Source organism: Protobothrops mucrosquamatus, unplaced genomic scaffold (genome assembly GCF_001527695.2).
Source record: "Protobothrops mucrosquamatus isolate PMUCROS unplaced genomic scaffold, P.Mucros_1.0 scaffold901, whole genome shotgun sequence".
In the NCBI taxonomy this organism is placed as follows: domain Eukaryota; kingdom Metazoa; phylum Chordata; class Lepidosauria; order Squamata; family Viperidae; genus Protobothrops; species Protobothrops mucrosquamatus.
Window position 1 is genome coordinate 410,072 of NW_015387153.1, and position 19,350 is coordinate 429,421.

Sequence of the window (19,350 nt, forward strand, 5' to 3'; positions counted from 1 at the left end):
AGTAAAAATCCTCACAGGGCATTATGCAACTTGCTATAAATTTGCTGAAAACACTGTTATTCTCCAGCACTGGAGATGGAGGATCCACCCATGGGTTGACACTGTATTCCTGCCCAATCAGATCAAGTCAGCCAAAGTTGTCACGCCCTGTCCCTGGACCTATGCCCAGTCTTGACTTGATCTTGCCCAAGAACAGGACATACAACTCTGGCTCTTAGGTACAATCTGGTCTATTAGCAGATTAGTTAATTATTATAATTGGATTTGTAAAAAAAAAAAAAAAAATTCTCTAAGTTCACAGTTCTCCTGTCAGCTCTGAAGTGGGGGGGGATTAATCGGGAGGTAGAAGGGGGTCCCTTCTTTCTCCCCTCCCCCCAGGAGCTCACAGCACAGAACTGAGGAATTTAGAATCGTGGATTCTAAATTTCATACATTTTAAAACAGGAGCAGTTAGGAAATTTTGGAGGGCCAGCTCTCTCTTTTCCTTCCGCGTGTTTTTTCGGCAAGCCTGAAAGCGACTTGCCCTCTTATTACGGGGATTGCGGCTGCATCCCTGGGGAGGCCAACTTCGTGGAGGAAGATTGTAGCGGCAGAAGCCTCTCGCTCGTAAATTGCGGAGGCTACGCTCCTGGGGGTTGCGGCTGCACTCCCGAGGAGACCATTTTTCGCGGAGAAGGCCTTCGGCGCCAAAGGCCTCTCTCTCGCAAATTGCGACTGCTACGCTCCTGGGAAAGCAGTTCGGTAGGGAGGATTTAAGGCCCGAGAATTATTGACAGCCGATCTTCAGCCGTTTGCTTCTCCTTTTTCCGGATTGGAACCGGACAAGAGCGACGGAACCGAGGCGGACGGTCAGCTGTTAGGCGGTTGACCACGGAGCGGGTAACAGCCGCTTCGCTCCTACAGGACTCTCATCAGATGTCAACTGTCGAATTTTGACAGTTCGTTCTGGCGCGGCCGCCATTTTGATAGCGGGGTGTAAGGCCACAGAGAGTGGGATAGAGGCTAAAGTTAATATAGCTTTATTACTCATAGGTTCGCCTTCCTAGGGGAGAACGAGCCTTTGTGAGACAGGATTCCTCAGCAGAAGGATTGGAATTCCGCATTTTAGGTTTGCGATCTATTCCCCTCAGGACTGGCCGCCATTTTAAGAACGGCGGCCATTTTGAATCCAAAAGTTCCATCACATTTCTCACAGGCCTTCTGGGCTGGTTCATTCGATCTAATAGACTTCTTTCTCCCTAGCTTGGTGCCTCCTGGGTCAAATTAGTTGGCAGCCCCTGTTGTGCAACTGCAGCCTCTTTTTGCAGGTTTATTATTGATTCCATACTCACTGGAAGTATTTGGGCGTGCATCGATTTTAGTTACTTCCAGTACCTTCAGCGGACTAACGGTGACCCCTCAGAGCACCGGTCCTGGTTTGTGACACGTTGCACATGGGTACCAGGCACTCCCATAGCGTGTCTGTCGTTGGCCTGTGCTTGCATTAGTACCTGGGTCCCTGGCATCCTTTGGAATTGCATCCGGTCGCACCCAAGGTGGTAATTCCCTCTAGATACCGGTGGGCCCCCCTTGAGCCCGTGCATTATCAGAGGATGGAGAGTATGGATTCCCTCGAGAAGGAGGTCGTGTCCCCTTCATTGGCCGCCTTGAGCGCTATGCCATCTCATCTGGAGGGAGCAGACAAGGCTGCGCAAAATACTAAGGCAAAGTCTGCAAAGAAAACTTTAAAGGGGGCAGATAAGCACGCCACCAGGAGACACCAAGCCCTGGAAAGAGAATTTTCTAGGGCACAAAAAATAGCCCGACTGGACAATTCTCAGACGGGGGGCGGGGGCAGGAGCCCCAGATCCCAGTTACTCAGGCCCCTCAACGTATACCAGAGGCCACTTTCACTCCCACAGCGGCTGGCCTTCGCCAGACAGAACAGCTTTCTTTCCCTTCAGAGGAGCGATTGTCCAGGTTGATTGCTCAGGCGGTGGACCGCGCTCTGAACGCTAGGGCAGTTCCCAAACCTCCAGTCGTAGTTCCCCCTCCTACCTTTCAGCGGTCAGATGAACCTCAGTCTGGCCCCTCCTCACCCCGACTTAGAAACATAAGACTCCCAGACAGCGATGGACTAGTCCCGAGACTGGTCCTCAAAGGCTACAGACTCCTTCTCCTTGTCAGCCACCTGCGAGGCTGCAGGTGACCTTACAAGGTGAGAAGCCGTAAACAATGTAACGAGGCGTTCCAAAGAAGGTGGCGTGTGGAACCACGACTCGGGGGAAGGTGTAGCTTAACGGCTACTCCTGATCCGGATTTGGATCCAAATTTTACTGAACCGGTGACAGCTCAGCACCGGATCCCATGTCCGCCCATGTTTCTAACTGCTGTAAAGAAGCAATGGGCGCTACCAGCCTCCTTTCCCCTTCCGAGCGCCACGGACAGAAAGCTGTTCAACGTGGCCAAGGAACTGGAGGAAGCGCTGGAGGTCCCTGCGGTGGACGAGCCTCTCGGACCGTTGATTTCTCCAACAGCCATAGCTGGGGATGTTTCAGAAGCATTGAAGTCGGAGGACCGTAAGTGCGAGTTATCTTTTCGCAGGATTCACCAGGCATCTGCTTGGGCCATTAGGGCAGCGACCTCAGCGTCGTTCTTCACTAGAGCCGCCTACCGTTGGCTAAAACAACTGCAGGCCCGCACCCCCAAAGATGATGTCTGATCCCAACAGGACATCAGTAAGATGGTTGCAGCAATGGAATACGCCTCGGATGCTACGCTCCAGGTGACTAAGTTTGCTTCCAGAGCTATAGCTTCTGGGATCACCAGTCGACGCATGCTTTGGCTTAAGCATTGGCATGCTGATGCCAAATCCAAGTGGCGTCTGTCCTCTGCCCCATACCAGGGTGGTAAATTATTTGGTGAGGCTTTGACTCCTTATCTCTCAGAGAATAAGGATAAACGCAAAGTGCTCGCCCATATCCTTAAGAAGTCTGACAAGAGGCAAAATTATGTCTCTCGTAGGCAGGCCTTTCGGGGGGGGAATAGATTCAACTATTCAAACTTTTTTCGTCCTTTCCCACCCAGACCGGACCGACAAGAGGGGCAATTTGACAGACAGGCGAGCAAGCCCGGGCAACAATACCAGGGTAACCAGGGTAAGCGGCCCTTTTGTGGGAGCGGCCGGCCGTTTCGTCGCTCCAGGTGACTCCCCGGCAATGGGACCTCCCATAGGGGGCAGACTATCGCTGTTCTTCCACCAATGGGAGGCCACCACCACAGACAAGGGGGTCCTGAACACAATAAGGTCCGGTCTCTACCTGGAGTTCATCTCCACACCTGTAAACAGGTTCATTTCTTGCCCATTTCCTCGAAACCTAGCCAAGAGGAAATCTGATGAGCCAGGCCATCCAGCATCTTCTGGAGATAAGGGCCGTAGAAACCGTTCCGATGGACCAGAGAGGTCGGGGATTTTACTCCGTCCTCTTTGTCGTTCCAAAACCGTCAGGAGGATGGAGAGCCATCCTGGATCTAAAAAATTTAAATCATCATATAAAATATCAAAAATTCAAGATGCAGACGCTCCGCTCCATTTTAGGGAGCGTGAGAAAGGGAGACTTCCTGACATCCATCGATCTCACGGAAGCGTATCTCCATATCCCCATCTCTATCGATCACCGGCGGTTTCTACGGTTCAGTTACAAGGGAGAGCATTATCAATACAGAGCTCTACCCTTTGGCCTCTCGTCGGCCCCCAGGGTGTCTACCAAGATCCTGGCGGTCCTGGCAGCTCACCTACGGATGATACCGATCAGGGTCCAGTGTTACCTGGACGACATCCTGATCCAGTCGACCTCCGCCCACTTGGCACGACTGGATCTCGACCGGGTAGTACGGCTGCTCCAGGATCACGGGTTCTCGGTAAACTTCCCCAAGAGTCATATGGTCCCCACGACTCGGCTATTGCATTTAGGGGCCGTCATAGACACCAGGGAATGCAGGGCGTATCTGTCTCAGGAATGTTTGACAAACCTGAGAAAATCCATCCGCCAAGTACGCAAGGGGCAGAAGGTTTCTCTACTCAGCCTTTCCAGGGTGCTAGGACAGATGATATCAGCCATAGACATAGTGCCGTGGGCCAGGCTCCACTCCAGGGAATTGCAGTGGTTCCTACTCCCCTTCCAGAGGCAGAACATCAGTGCCTCTCAGAAGAGGGTGAGGCTTCCGTCTCAGACATCGCTTTCCCTCAAGTGGTGGCTGTCCCCAGCCGTTCTCAAAGGGTCATTGTTCAAGGAGCCGGAGCGGCTCCTCATCACGACCGATGCCAGCCTCTTTGGTTGGGGGGCGCATCTTCGCTCCCATTGGGCTCAGGGCCGTTGGTCTCACTCAGACCTCCGCCACGATATCAACTGGTTGGAACTGAGGGCCATACATCTGGCTCTCCTTCACTTCCACAGCCAGGTCCGAGGGCGTCATATGCTGGTCCTCACGGACAACATGACAGCCAAGGGCCATGTAAACAGGCAGGGGGGCACTCATTCTCGGACCCTTCTGAACGAGGCATTAATATTGGGGACCTGGGCAGAGCACAAGCTAGTGTCAATCAAGGCCGAGCCTCACCGGCCAACACCCAGCTCCCCCGCTTCTTCTCCCGCTTCCCGTCTCAGGGAGCGAAGCAGATAGGTGCACTACGCTCTCCATGGCCTCGAGGTCTGCTGTATGCTTTTCCACCTCTCCCTCTTCTTCCGGCGGTGGTATGCAAACTACTCCGGGAAGACGCGGAGCTTCTACTGGTAGCCCCGTATTGGCCAAGGAGACCGTGGTTTGCCGACCTGCTGGGTCTCTCCATAACGAATCCGTGGAGGATTCCTCCAGACAGGATATCACTCAGTCAGGGAGCCATCCTACATCCGGATCCCCAGTGGCTGCAGCTAGCCGTCTGGCACTTGAGCGCGACTTTTTGTCGAGGCAATCTTGCCCCTTAAGGGTCATTGAGATAATACAGGCATCCCGTCGCCCATCCACGAATCGTATCTATGGGGCCACGTGGAAAAACTTTTGGGCTTGGTGTGACAAACATAAGCTGTCTCTCTCACGACTCAATATTCCTAATATTTTGGAATATTTGTCGTATGGCTTGGACAAAGGTTTGGCCCCTAATACCTTACGTAGGCAACTAACGGCGCTCTCTACTGTTCTCGCCTGGGAACACGGAGGGTCGTTAGCTCAACACCCGCTGCTACGCTCCTTTCTTAAGGGGCAGCTAACATCAGGCCACCGACAGTACACCGATAGCCTTCCTGGGAGTTGCCCCGGGTTCTTAGGGCTCTAACAAGGGCGCCCTTCGAACCATTAGCATCGTGCGATATGACTCACCTGTCACACAAGGTAGCCTTCTTAGTGGCCATCACGTCGGCGCGACGTATATCAGAGCTGGCGGCACTGTCGGTCCGTAAGGATCTGTGCATTTTCCGCCCGGGCCGTGTGGTTCTCCGGCTGGACCCTACCTTTGTCCCAAAGGTGAATTCGCTCTTTCATAGGAGCCAGGAGGTTGTCCTACCGGACTTTTGCCCTAGGCCAACGTGTACCTTGGAACGGCAATGGCATTGCTTAGATGTCCGCAGGGCGCTCCGTTACTATATTGCACGGACAGCGGATTTCTGCACATCAGAAGCCCTGTTTGTCTCCTTTCACCCCTCTTCCAAGGGTAGGAAGGTTTCCTCTTCCACCATTGGCAGGTGGATTAGGGCGTGCATCACCGAGGCATATAGAGCGGAGTCATTGCCGGTTCCACGAGGGGTCACAACGCACTCCACACGGAGTGCCTCTACATCTGCGGCTTGGAACACTCAAGCGACCATCGAGGAGGTTTGTAGAGCGGCCACATGGTCCACTCCATCTCCTTTTTATTCGGCACTACAAGGTCGATAAATTTGCCTCGGCGGAGGCCTCATTTGGTAGGAGGGTCCTCCAGCAAGTAGTATGCCAAAGTGCCACACCGGACCAGTCTGTTTCCCTCCCTCAGGGACAGTAGGCTTTGGTATGTCCCATGGGTGGATCCTCCATCTCCAGTGCTGGAGAAGGGGCGTTGTCTTACCTGAACGCCTTTTCTCAGCACGGAGATGGAGGATCCACCTCCCTCCCTCTTTATAGGATGTTATTCAGCATTTTAGGTATTTAGTTTATGAGCCAGTACATCATCCATCAGTCAAGGGCTACGCTCATGTCAAGACTGGGCATAGGTCCAGGGACAGGGCGTGACAACTTTGGCTGACTTGATCTGATTGGGCAGGAATACAGTCTCAACCCATGGGTGGATCCTCCATCTCCGTGCTGAGAAAAGGCGTTCAGGTAAGACAACGCCCCATTTCATATCATTCAGTTTTACCATAGACATTGAGAAATGACTTTTTCCATCAAATATATTAAAGGCACATACAAGTCTTCCACAAAAAAGCAGTTTTATATCTTTTAAAATTTGGCCCAGCCATATTAGTCTAAAGACAATAAACCTTGGATTCCACATTTTACAAAGGAGCTGCCATGAAATATATTAATATTTTCTAATATTAAATTGTTTAACATTAAATAGTTTCTAATTATAATAATTTTTATTTTGCAGTCACAAATAGTTTCTAATTAATATTAGAAGCAATAACAAAGAACAAAATAGATGAACACACAAATTGCAATGAGGTATCTCAGTTCCCTCCTAAGAGGAAAATCAAGATGAATAAATTATAAAAATGATTAATAAAGTAAATAGAGAAGATTAAAAAATCTATGTTCTCAATTTGTCAGTCATCAAGTATTGTGCAGAATAGCCCAATGCTAAACCTACTGAAATATATTGACATCCAACAAAGTCAAATGTAAAAGAGACAGAGAGAGGAAGGGGGGAGAGAAAAGGAAAAAACACATAGTAGTGTTGCAAGTAAAAAAACAAGCAGATCTTCTATAGGATTTATGTTTTTTAATTGTTCTTTATAGCCAAGGTCATATAGACAAAAACAAGCTAGCTTAATTAGGAAATGGGAGATAAAGTGCCTGAAGACAAGTAAGCAACATATATAACATTTAATCCCCCTTCAAAAAGAATTCAGCTATAAGGAGCTAAGACATTTTTCTGCTTCCCCATTATATAAAATCAAAAGTGTCATTTGATTATGCCAGAACAAAGGAATACAGAATTCTACTAAAATACTTATGCAATAGTTCAATTTATCACAGAGTTGTTTAACTAAAGTATAAATACAACCATCCTGTTTTAAAAAAGTATCTATCATCCCTTGCGACCCCCCTTCAGTGGCTGCTTCTGTGTCCTAGCTATTGCTTTCTTTCTCTTCTTTCTTTCTTTCTTTCTTTCTTTCTTTCTTTCTTTCTTTCTTTCTTTCTTTCTTTCTTTCTTTCTTTCTTTCTCTCTCTCTCTCTCTCTCTCTCTCTCTCTCTCTCTCTCTTTCTTTCTTTTCAACATCCTCCAATCTTGCAACATCCACCTCCCACTTTCTTCTGTTTCTTCATTGTTCTCTCTTTTCATATTTCTATAGTACATTCTTGTTCCTTCAACATTCTAAGGGTTGTGTTAAGGCATACAATTCACATGTTTGGGCTGACCACGTTAATGGAAGTCTCCCTGCTTAATGCATGCAATTCACAAGTCTGTGCACACCCACTTAAAAACAACTTTCCTGCTTCTTCCTTCTATTATCCATTCCTTCCCTTCCCTTCCACCACTTTGGTCTAACTTCTTTTTTTTCCCCCACAATTACATCTGCTATCTACATGAGCCAACTCGTTCCCTTTACTATTAATCAATCCTCTTACTGTTCTCTTCTCCAAAAGTATTCAAGACTCCATAAGCATACTTGGAGTCAGTATATTCTCCTTCTCCCTTATTAACAACCTCAGAGCCTTCCATAAGGCATAACCACAGGGTTTTTTTCTGACTAAGGGAGGGAAATTCATCCAGCCTCCACTCACATTTTCTCCTCCCCATCTATTATCACATCTTCATTATGTCTCTCTTTTTCTTTTCTTTTTCCCAACTACTTTGTTATGAACAAGTGTATACCTCCTTTTGGCTTTCTGATTTAAAATTGCCCACACTTGATAAGAAATGCTAACCACCAAGATGTCCCCAAATGTCAATTTTAGGCAAAAATGCCACTGGCTGCCTCTTTTCCCCCACTTCTGAGTCAAAACCTCCTCCAAGCCATTCCTTTGCCCATATTTACAAACAAATTACCAAGTGAAGAGCCAACAAAAGAACAGTCACCAAACTCTGTTTGTATTTGTTAACATAAACTCTTTTTCTAACAGTTTTGCATACAAATCTTTAGTCAAAACAACATAGCTATTTATAATCCCAAAATTTTTCTCAACTTCTTCATTTTAACTTCACAAAAAATAAACAAACTTAATAAGATATTCTGAGTTACTGAAATAGATTTATATCAAACTCTAGTATTGGTTTTAATATAAAGTTAGACAAATTCCAATTTAATCAAATTCCATTCAGATGGAAACAAATTTCCATTAAGTAGGTTAAACATTTACAAATCTAAGCAAAACAATTCAGAGTCATTTCTTTTGGTTGATGGATATATAGGTCTAACTAAACAATTTAAACTCAGCAATTCCCCCCCCCCAAAAAAATTGTCCAACAATTACTGTCTCCTCTTTCGAGTAAAAAAATTGCAAGCTGAAACTGCAAGAGCGGGCACCAAACTTCACATCCACCCCACCACTCCCAAAGCGGAATTTCAAGCAGAGGAAAAAAAAGTTAAAATGAGCAGCCCCCCCTCTTCTTTCTCTCTCTCTCGCTCTTAAAGCAACACAGCCAGCAGAAAAACAAAAGAGAAAGGGGGGGGGAAAGAAAAAGAAATTTTACAAAAATCTCACTACTAAAAAAATAGTTTTCTCTCCTTCACATGCATTTGCCATAAATTCTCTCACACATCCTCCATGGAACTCTTCTCATGCAAACACTTGCTATTGCTTTTCAATTTACTTTTACAACAATAAAAACTGCAGTTTACAATTTCTTTCACAGCCTGGGAGGGAGTGGGTGGGTGGGTGGGGGTTTGAGAGCTAACACACACACTTAGGTATCAGCAAATTAACTCATTCACTTCCATGCTAACTGCTTGCATAAACAATTCCACATACAAATATTTCATTTCATATTTTCTCCAGGCAAACTATTTATTTTTAAATAAGGCCTTTTTGTGTGTTGTTATCAGAGAGGGTTTTGACCCTCGTCCAAGTCTTGGAAATAACACAGAACAACACAAACATATATACACAAATACTATTAAAACAACATTTATTTAGACATATGGCTTGTCCTGCAAGAAGCGAGAAAAATCATGAGGTGATTCCAACCAAACATGTGGTTTTTATAGGGCCCTTTAACCATCTCCTATTTTTCTCACCATTACAATCCCAAGCGTAATGTTCTGGGTGCTTATATATAAACAAAACACACACACATCAGTTTGGGGTTTGAGGCTAAAACAGGCCTCCCCTTTTAATTAAAAAGGAGGGGAACATTTATCCCAGCAACTTCAAAAGACAGTGGGGAAAGACTAAAGGAAATATTGAAGGTGTGAAGGGGGAGGGGAAAGTAGCAGCCTCCTCTCCTCACCTCTGACAAAGGGGAATTGAATAGTCCAAAGAGCCAGATTAAAAGGGAAAAAAAGAGAAAGAAAAAAAACTTGCTTTCAGTTCTTTGAATTTTCTTTTCTTTTCTTCCGTGGCTTTAGTTGTTATCAGATAAACTAGCCAACCGGAGGTTTACAAAGTTTTTTAACGTTGCCCTGTTGAAGATTATTTGTACTGCTACACGTCAACACAAAGCACCACCAGACATTGTCTGACAGGGTTAAACTTAACAGCCACTTGAAGTTTCAAAACATCCCAATTGTTGAAAACACATTGCAGTACCTGCTAATTCTACAAGTAACATCTTAAATAGACTTCTGGTTAGTTATGATCCCAGGATAAGACCAACTTTCAAAGGTTGGGTAATGTATAACAAAGTAGATTTATTTTAATTTGATTGATTTGCTATTCTAAATATTTGTGGCCTCAATAATTTGCATATATTATTATACTTAAGCATAATAAAATCTCTTCAATATTTTGTAGGAAAGATAATGAAATGGTTGTTAAAAATGCTAGTGCTGTGGTGTATCAAATGCAAAGCCTATTTAATTAAAATGAGGTTTAATTTTTTTGGTACTTTTTACCCTATTTGCATGGACTAACAGGCTTGAAGCATCTCTTTTCTGGTTAAGAAACACTTTTACTTATTTCTTGCTTTGGTAATGGACTAATCTGGACTGAAGTGGTGTCAGTCTTTTTTACTTCTGATTTTATGAGAGCTGCCTCTCACAATTATTCAGCTGTGACAGAATCATGGTATGATTTTTTAAATATGATTTTTAACTTTAAAATTTTGAATACTAATATTGCCTAATATAGTAAAAACTCTAACACTTATATTATGGACTCAGATGCTTCATTTCTTTCATGCATAGATTTCCAGAAATCAAGTTATGCTATTCTTTTGTAATAAAAGAAACAAATGTAATGTCGAGCCTTAATGATTTAGGTTTGCTTTGTATTATTGTATACAGTTTCATGTATCCTAGTTCATGCATTATAATTTCATGTTTCATTTACAATTGTACATGCTTTCATGTATCATGCTTCAAATTCATGTAGTTATTAGTATATTTAAAAATTAAGATATTTTTGAGTCTTTTGATTAATTGAAAAAATATTGATAGAATAATGGTGGTGCAGTGATTAGAATGCAGTATTGCAGGCTTAAGGTTGACTCAGCCTTCCATCCTTCCAAGGTCAGTAAAATGAGGACCCAGATTGTTGGGGGCAATATGCTGATTCTGTAAAACACTTAGAGAGTGCTGTAAAACATTATGAAGTGATATATAAGTCTTAAGTGCTAATGCTATTCCTATAAAGGTGGAGAAAAAGAATAAGTGAAGCTTTTTTTGTTTTTAACAGACAGCAATCAGCTGAAGACCTTGCAAGAGTACCTGCTAATTCTACAAGTAACATCTTAAATAGACTTCTGGTTAGTTATGATCCCAGGATAAGACCAAATTTCAAAGGTTGGGTAATGTATAACAAAGTAGATTTATTTTAATTTGATTGATTTGCTATTCTAAATATTTGTGGCATCAATAATTTGCATTTTAATTATTTATTTCTGTAAATTAGCTAGACATTGGTAGGTGAGAATTGATTACAGTTCAAACTATAAAACAAGATATAAACTAAATGTCAGATTATGTATTTTAAACATGTTAGAACATTGAATTTGCTGTAAACAAATTAACATAGCTGTCAATCACTATAAATTAATATACCATTATATACAAAACTTTATATGAATTGTAAGCTGTAATTATTACGTTTTTCATCTGCTCATCTAATATTTGGTCATACTATGTAATTAATAATTTTTTTATAATTTTTATGGCTTTTTTTCTGAAATTTTCTTCATAAACTAGAACTGGGTGTATATTCATTAAAGAATATAGAATTAGAATTACTTTTTACTTTCTGTGTATTTATAAATCTTTTATTTAAGAGTCAGAAACAAAAATAAAAGGATGAAAGATGAAAGAGAGAAAACAGAATAAAAATTCTTATGCATATGTTTTAGGAATTCCAGTGGATGTAGCAGTGAATATTTTCATTAACAGTTTTGGATCAATACAAGAAACAACTATGGTGAGATTGAGGTTTATTTATTTATTTGGAAATCAATATCTTTCTTCATTAAACTTAGTAGTCTTGATGGGCAATAATGTTAGAAGAAAGAATATCAGAATAGTTAAAATTAAGGCAGTTAGAAATAGTCAACACTCAAAATGACAGTTTAGAATCAAATGACTTTATCAGCATTTTAAAAAGTTTGGATGAACATTACTCAGGGGCAAATGCTAAGGAAAAAACAGTCCTAAGAAAGGAATGATCTTCACCTTTGAAACTTCTATATTTACTATATCTGCATAACAGGTTAAATTTTTTCCTTTCTTCTAAATGTTTATTTATTTATTTTTAATTTCTTTCCAAGGCTGACATAGCTTTATGGATTGATCTATATAGCTATACTGAGTGGATGTGATAAATGTCTTTCTATCTGATGCTTCTAAGGCAGGGCTTTTCAACCTTTTCACCCATTGTACCACTTTTAGGATGTGGCAACATCTGAGTACCACCAGTCGCCTAGCAAGGTTCAAAAACTTAATGACCCCCCTCAAAAAAGGAAAAAAGTGATAAAGTACAGGTAGTCCTCGACTTACAACATTTCGCTTAGTGACTCTTCGAAGTTACAATGGCACTGAAAAAAGTGCCCCCCAAGCCACAGCCGAGCAAGACACCTGCCTGCCCGCCTGGCCGCGCTCTTCCTCCTGTCCGAGGTTTTTATTGTTGTGAGCATTTCTGTTGAGGATTGGCAGCGGGGGGTGGGGTGGGGGGGTGTTTGGCTTTTATTCCCCCCGTCTGCTGGGTGGTTGCAGCAGGTTTTGGTCACTTCACATGACCCTGGGACACTGTGACCGTCATAAATATGAATCAGTTGCCAAGCATCTGAATGTAAATCACAAGACCCTGGACATGCTGCAACATTCCAGCTGATTGGTACTTCTTCAGGGCTCAGCAGAAGTGCCAGGATCAGTGCTGAACTCCAGCTGGAGCCTGGCACTGATCCTGGTGCTTCCGCTGAGCCCTGACAGCCCTGCAGCTCGAGCCGTCTCTCGCTCAGGCTTGTGCGGTGCTGCCACCAGTTCAGCTCATTCCCCTCCCCCGCTACCACTTTTCTAGGATGGTCGTGTACCACCTGCCAGGTGCCAATGTACCACAGGTGTTACCCGTACCACTGGTTGAAAAGCCCTGTTCTAAGGCACCAGCTAACTCATTCCCACAGCAGTTAACTTAGTCCCTACCAACATTCATTTGACTAGTGGTTCCCTATGTCATTAGAACAGAGTCATGAGAACTGTGTTATTTAAACAAAGACTTTTAAATGTTAATCACTAGTTGAATTTTTACCAAAATGTTTCTATGTTTCATTCCTAGTTTGTTTTTGTCAAGAGTAATGGTTCTAAAATGAAGCAAGTGGGATATTTAATGAATTTGCAATAACCAATGACATACATATCTTTCTGATGTCAAATCTTCTCTTGATTTTATTTTGAAATCTCCCTTGGAAAATTCCAGTATATCATCCTAGATTAATCATTTATGTTTAGTTATCATTTCTCTTGCTTAATATGCCTCTCATCATAACAGCTACAAAAGTACACAATTTGGGTTTACTATATATCCCATATTCTGAATATAGCATGTCTAACAAAATGATTTTTAAAATGTACATTATCATTAACATTAACCGTAAATAATCATGCCACCCAAACCTCAAAACATGTCCTTATACAGGTAACTTCAATATCTTCTATTTCTTACAACAGCCATTCTTTCATCCAAGCTAAAAAGCAGGCAACAAAGTATAATTTTAAATCAGATAAAACCAAGTTTGCTCTTTCTTTGGCATTATAACATCTTATACTTAGCTTATGGCTTTTTATCTTGCTGCAAAAGTTTAACATGTTAAATGGTTCATCAGTTGTCAAAACAGGTATTGTCTGGAACAAAAATAATATCTTAGGTAAAACATTCATCTAAGTCAGAGATTTGACCCAAAAATGACAATTGTATATTTTTCCATCTTAACATATCTTTTAACTTCATTGCATGTCTTAACATAATTATTTTGAAAAAGTATACAATTAATATTTGTCAAATTAACACCCAAATATTTTCCCTTTTCTTGAATCTTGAAACCAGTTTTGTTCATCAATTTTGTTTGATCTTGTATTTCACTTTTTGTCTCTTCAGTTTATTAATATTAAAGCCAGCTAAATGCTAATTCTTTTAATTTTCTCATTTAATGGATCTTCCAATAGCAACACTTTTTAAGTTTTTATACCCTTTATTCTTTCATCTTGCCTTATATCTCTATTCAAAATTTCAAGAAACAAAATAAACAAAAGAATATCTCACAGTGTTAAATCTCCATTAACAATAATGTGTGGTTTCTGTGAGGTACAAATCAGTTTACCCATTTTATAAATCCTCTTCAAAGTTAATATCTTCCAAAACTTTGAATAAAAAAGACCAATTGAAATTATCAATAGCTTTCTCCACATCTAAAAAAATTAACACACCTTGTTTTTTATTATGGTGTTCCAAGTATTCTGTAATGTCTAATACTATTATGACATTAGCTTTTAATTGGTTTTTTTTAGATAAAAAAGGCATGTAGATATGATAAAAGCAAGTGTGATTTGCAAAGAGAAATGTATGAAAAAATATACTTGGTCCAAGTCCTGGTATCCAGGACTCCAGAGACCCTGGCTTCCACTGCTGTTGATTTATATATATATATAGTCCGCCTATAATAAAACTGGCATCCATGATGTAATATGGATGAGACGTTTTCCCTTGTTTGTATTACTGAAAACTGAGGGGCAGTTCCTCTCTTGGAGATGTGCCCAAAAAGCTTTATATATGGCACTATCCGTTGACCCAGGGCTGGAAGAATGCTGTGGTAATTGTAATTAATATTTAAGAAACTCTAGTGGTTTTTAGAACTGTTTTGCAGATTGCCAGATGTGAAGTCTTGTTTGTGAAGTTGGGCTGCAGGGATCAGAAAAGAAAGTTGCTTGTGAACCAGTTTCCTTGCTTCATAGCCCTGTTTGGGGTATCATGGTCTGTTCTGACTAAGGAGGGGTTGCAAAAATACCTGCAGGCCCACCTTGAGGACTATTCTAGTAAACTGTCTGATAAAATTGATCAAATTTGCTTGGAGGTCAAATTCAACTGTAGAGATCCTTTATTATTGCCTGAGGAAGGGTCTGGCCCAGTTATCTAGTAAGAGTTCAAACCTGTCACCCAAGATAAAGTAGACAGAGTTCTTGGTGCAAAGGACCAGGCTATTTGCAGGACCACTTACATCCCATTGTTTCTTTGTGCCCTGTCATATTAAATAGAGACAGCATATTCCCAGGGCCTTATATCAAATTATGATCTCTTATTGGAGCCTTATATATGGCACCCCAGAGATCCAGATGACTCTTACCTTTTACAAAGTGCTGCTGTTTTCCAACACATCTGAGCTAGGAAATTTGTCAAGCTCTGGTCATGATGTGGTTTTTCTGATTGGGATTTATTGTTTATCTCAGGCATCATAAGTCAGCATTTTTAGCTGTTGTTTTAATTCTTCTATGCTGCCTTGTGAGATGATAGCCATATAAATTATTTAACAAAGTAAATAATAATATTGGTGTAAACTGGATTTAATATAGGTCATTTTTTCTTTTTTTGAAATACAATCTTTATGATTTTTTTATGTAAGTAAAAGATAAACATGAAACATTAAGAAAAGTTTTAAAAGTTAGAAAAAAAACCAAAAAGTGCAGAAAGTAATACAGGTAGAAAGAAAAAAGTGAAAAAAAATTAAAGATATGACTTCCGATCTTCTTTATATCAGTTACAAGCAAACCTATTTCTCTTTGAAATTGTATTACAAGGTCAATTCTTTTTTCAATCAGCAAATCCAGAATTAATATTTCCCCCCCCCCATTTTTCTCCTTAGTTCTAGGTTGGTTCTTTCCTCGATTACTTTCTATCCATTGCTTTTTGTTCTGCCTTCAGATGCTTTTAAGAAGCACCTTTGACTCCCTCTTCTTTGTGGCAGCCCCTTAGATATTTAATACTTTGTTTGCTTTTTCAATGTCCCTACGATTTTTCACATTTTCAAAATTGCCTGTAAGTATCTTATATATCTTACATAATTTCTCTGGTGTCATATACCAACAGTTTATCATTTTTTTAAAAAAATATTTTTTTTACAACTTTTTTATTTTTATTTTAAAAAAATAAAATACGGATTCCAAAAAAGGGAGAAAATAGAAAAAAATAAATAAACAGAAGTACATAAAAAGTACATTAAAAAAGTCACAAACACACATATATATTATCTCTCCTAATTGAATACTGATAAATATAGTGCAACAATATTAGTTTACCCCCTTGCAAAGCAAGCCCAAGCTTTTTAAACTTCTAACTCTATTTGCAATTTTTTTTTTGAAAAATATCTTATGTCTTTCAAAAAAAGTATATATTCTTTGAAAATACCATCTTTGTCTCTACAAACTTAAATTTATCCATCATTTCAAAACTATTTTTGGTAATTTCCTTTGTGTTAATTTAATTCATTTTACAGAGGTTCTGTGTTTTTCTGGGCAAATTACTCCAATCCAATCTCCTAAGAAACATAATTTTCATAGGATGATTCTATAAGTTTTTCTGTAAATCCCTCGAGAAATGTAGCTTAGTTATCCTTTGTTATCAACTGTAGAAGATCTCTTTTAACTGATTCAGTCAGTTATTGATGCTGTGACATTCTTCCCCAATTGCTCAAACATCCTTTGTAAAATCTCAGGTACAATACCTTTTCCTGTTAATTCGTCTGAAAATGATCCTCTTCTGTCTTCTGTAATTTTTGGTCTTTTTTCTGGTAGTGGTCATTTTTCTTTGTTTAATTTATAATCCAGGAAATGGACACAAAAAGTAAAAGAGGATTCTTTGTGTATCATAGTTTTTTAGTTCCTTTTGGCATACCATAACTTTTATAGTCATGTGGTCTGTTGCAGTTTCCATGTTCCCTTATTCATCCGATTTTCTTCTACAGCAAATTTAAACAATCTTCTTTCCAATAGAGGTATGTTCATTATTAATCTATAAGTACTTTAAAATAAACAATGTTCCTATTTTAACTGTCATGTTTTAAACTTTCTTAATCCAAATACTTGACAAGGTTTTGCTTGTACTTTAAAAAAAACCAATTTAATTATTTCCTTAGTTTTTACTTTAAATTTGCCCAGGGGTTGAAAATACACTCACCAGATGGCTTAAGGTGCTCTGTAAATTGGTTTCAATATGCTATAGAAAATGGACTATCCAAACCCAGTGGCCTTTAAGCAGGCTCCACTGGAGGCTATGAGCTTGATTATTTCTTCTGCAGCTCCCAACACTCTATCTGCAGAATTACCTGCAGGATCTCTCCTGCTGATTTTCTCACAAGGATCTGCTTGCTGAAGCACAAGTGTGTGATTTCATGATTTCTTGTCTGAAGATCCAGTGGCCCAAGATCATCACTTGGCTTCCAGTCTTTGCCTCAGCATTAATCCTCCCTACATGAAGATTTGTTAGTCCACCGTTTTCTCTGTCCAGATATCCCCGTATATTTCCTTTAACATTGTCTTACTTTACATCTTAGTTCCTTTGGCTTATATTCTCTTCTTTTCTAAACTTTGAATTATGCTGCAATATAGGAACAGTATAATGGATATCTACTCTACAGTATAATGCAGACATGTAAAACACAAGGCCCGCGGGCTGGATCTGGCCCATGATTGGCCCATATTTGGCCTGCGGGGCCGCCCCAGAGACGGCAAGGGACCAGTCCCTCTGCCCTGACCCTGCCCAGCCCGGTGCCCCTGAGGCACAGGAGATGATGAGCATGCAGGGGCTGACAGTGTCTGGCAGCAGGGGCTCCGCAGCCCGCTGCGACCACTGGGACGGCCCTCCAAGCAGCAGGCACTGCAGCAGCACTGACAGGCGAAGTCAGGGAGGGAGGCATGTGATGTGGACTACTGAATGCGCCTATTCCATTCCATCTGTTTTTGCTTGCGATTGGAAGGCAGGTTGCCGCTTGTCATCTCCTCGGCCCCCTGGTGGGTCTTGCTCTTGGCCTGTGCATGAAGTGTGTTCCCTTCATGCACCCGACGCACCTTGGCCCCACTGTGCACGAAGAAAACACGCTCCACACGTATGCCAAGGGCAAGACCCATGAGGGAGCCAAGGAGATGACCAGCGGCGACCTGCTCTCCAAAACAGATAGGATGGAGTAGGCGCGTCCGGCGGTCCACATCTCATGCCTCCCCCCCGACTCCACCTGCTGCCAGCGGTGACAGCAGGCTGCAGAGTTGCAGAATGCACTCGCCGAGAGTCCAGCAGGCTGTGGCTACTGACAGACACCATCAGACCCCGTGCGCTTGCCGCCCGCTGTTTGCAGGGGCCAATGGTGTCCAGCCGTAGCTACCCTGCCTCCTGCTTCACCTTGTCCCACGGTGGTGGCATCCCTGCCCTGCCCCCTGCCTTGCCTCGCCTCACCCTGCAGAAGAAGCCTTCTGCCACCATCCCACTCTCCAGAGACCAACCCCGCCTGGCCTCCACAGGCGCCCCCCTGATGCAAGCGATGTCCAGGTGGCCACACCCACCCAGTCAGTCATAACTAACCCGCCACACCCAGCCAGTCGGCCATGCCCCCCTGGCCCGCTGAGGGCAACCGCAATGCTGATGCGGCCCTCAATGAAATCAAGTTTGATACCCCTGGTATAATGGATACCTACTCTGTGTGTTAAATGATGCACTATAGGGACGGGAACAGTATAATGGATATTTACTCTAGGTGTTAAATGACATTTATCTTTTCTCCTAACCATGCTCATCTCTTTGTTTGGGCCTCTAATAAGATTTTCCACTGATCACCAGCAAATTATGCTTAAAATTCAAGCATGGCTTTAGAAATGCATTCACTATATTATTTCTTGCAAGCACTTGGGCAGTGAGGCTTGAGTCCAAGAGTGATGGTGCATAAAATTTAGCTATACAAATCTTTTCAGTGACTGACTGATTTAATGAAATAGACATGTATTATTGATTATTATTGTTTATTAAATTTGCTTGCTGCCCATTTCACCATGAGGCAAATCCATATATGGATTATGTAAATCGTTTCTTGATTTAAGCTTTGTGAGTTTTGCTAACATTTCTCTCAACTGAATATACCAAATATCTGCTTTAGGTGTTAACATATTAATTCAATAAATGTAACAGTTAATATGCTTAATATATTTCAAACAGGATTACCGAGTTAACATCTTCTTAAGACAGAAATGGAATGATCCTCGGCTTAAGTTGCCCACTGATTGGAAAGGATCTGAATCACTAACAGTGGACCCTACCATGTTTAAATGTCTGTGGAAGCCTGATCTGTTCTTTGCAAATGAAAAGAATGCTAACTTCCATGATGTCACTCAAGAAAATATTCTCCTGTTTATATTCCGTGATGGAGATGTCCTAGTCAGCATGAGGTATTTTATATATTCTACTGATTATGAATAGTTTTAAGAAAACTCCATAGCTATAGACTTTTTGTTTTAAATAATATTATCATAAGTAAACAAGATGTTATAAACCAGAAAATTG

The 19,350-nt window shown here is 41.6% G+C and overlaps 1 protein-coding gene across 1 annotated transcript in view; it reads left to right on the forward strand.

The window, feature by feature from the left end:
- Positions 1 to 19,350, forward strand: part of GLRB (glycine receptor beta) — a 64,482-nt gene that overhangs the window by 22,761 nt on the left and 22,371 nt on the right. Inside the window, exons 3-5 of the mRNA XM_015819339.1 lie at positions 11,011 to 11,117; positions 11,675 to 11,742; positions 19,006 to 19,235. Of these exons, the coding sequence (XP_015674825.1) occupies positions 11,011 to 11,117; positions 11,675 to 11,742; positions 19,006 to 19,235 (405 nt within the window). The remainder of the gene's footprint in view (positions 1 to 11,010; positions 11,118 to 11,674; positions 11,743 to 19,005; positions 19,236 to 19,350) is intronic.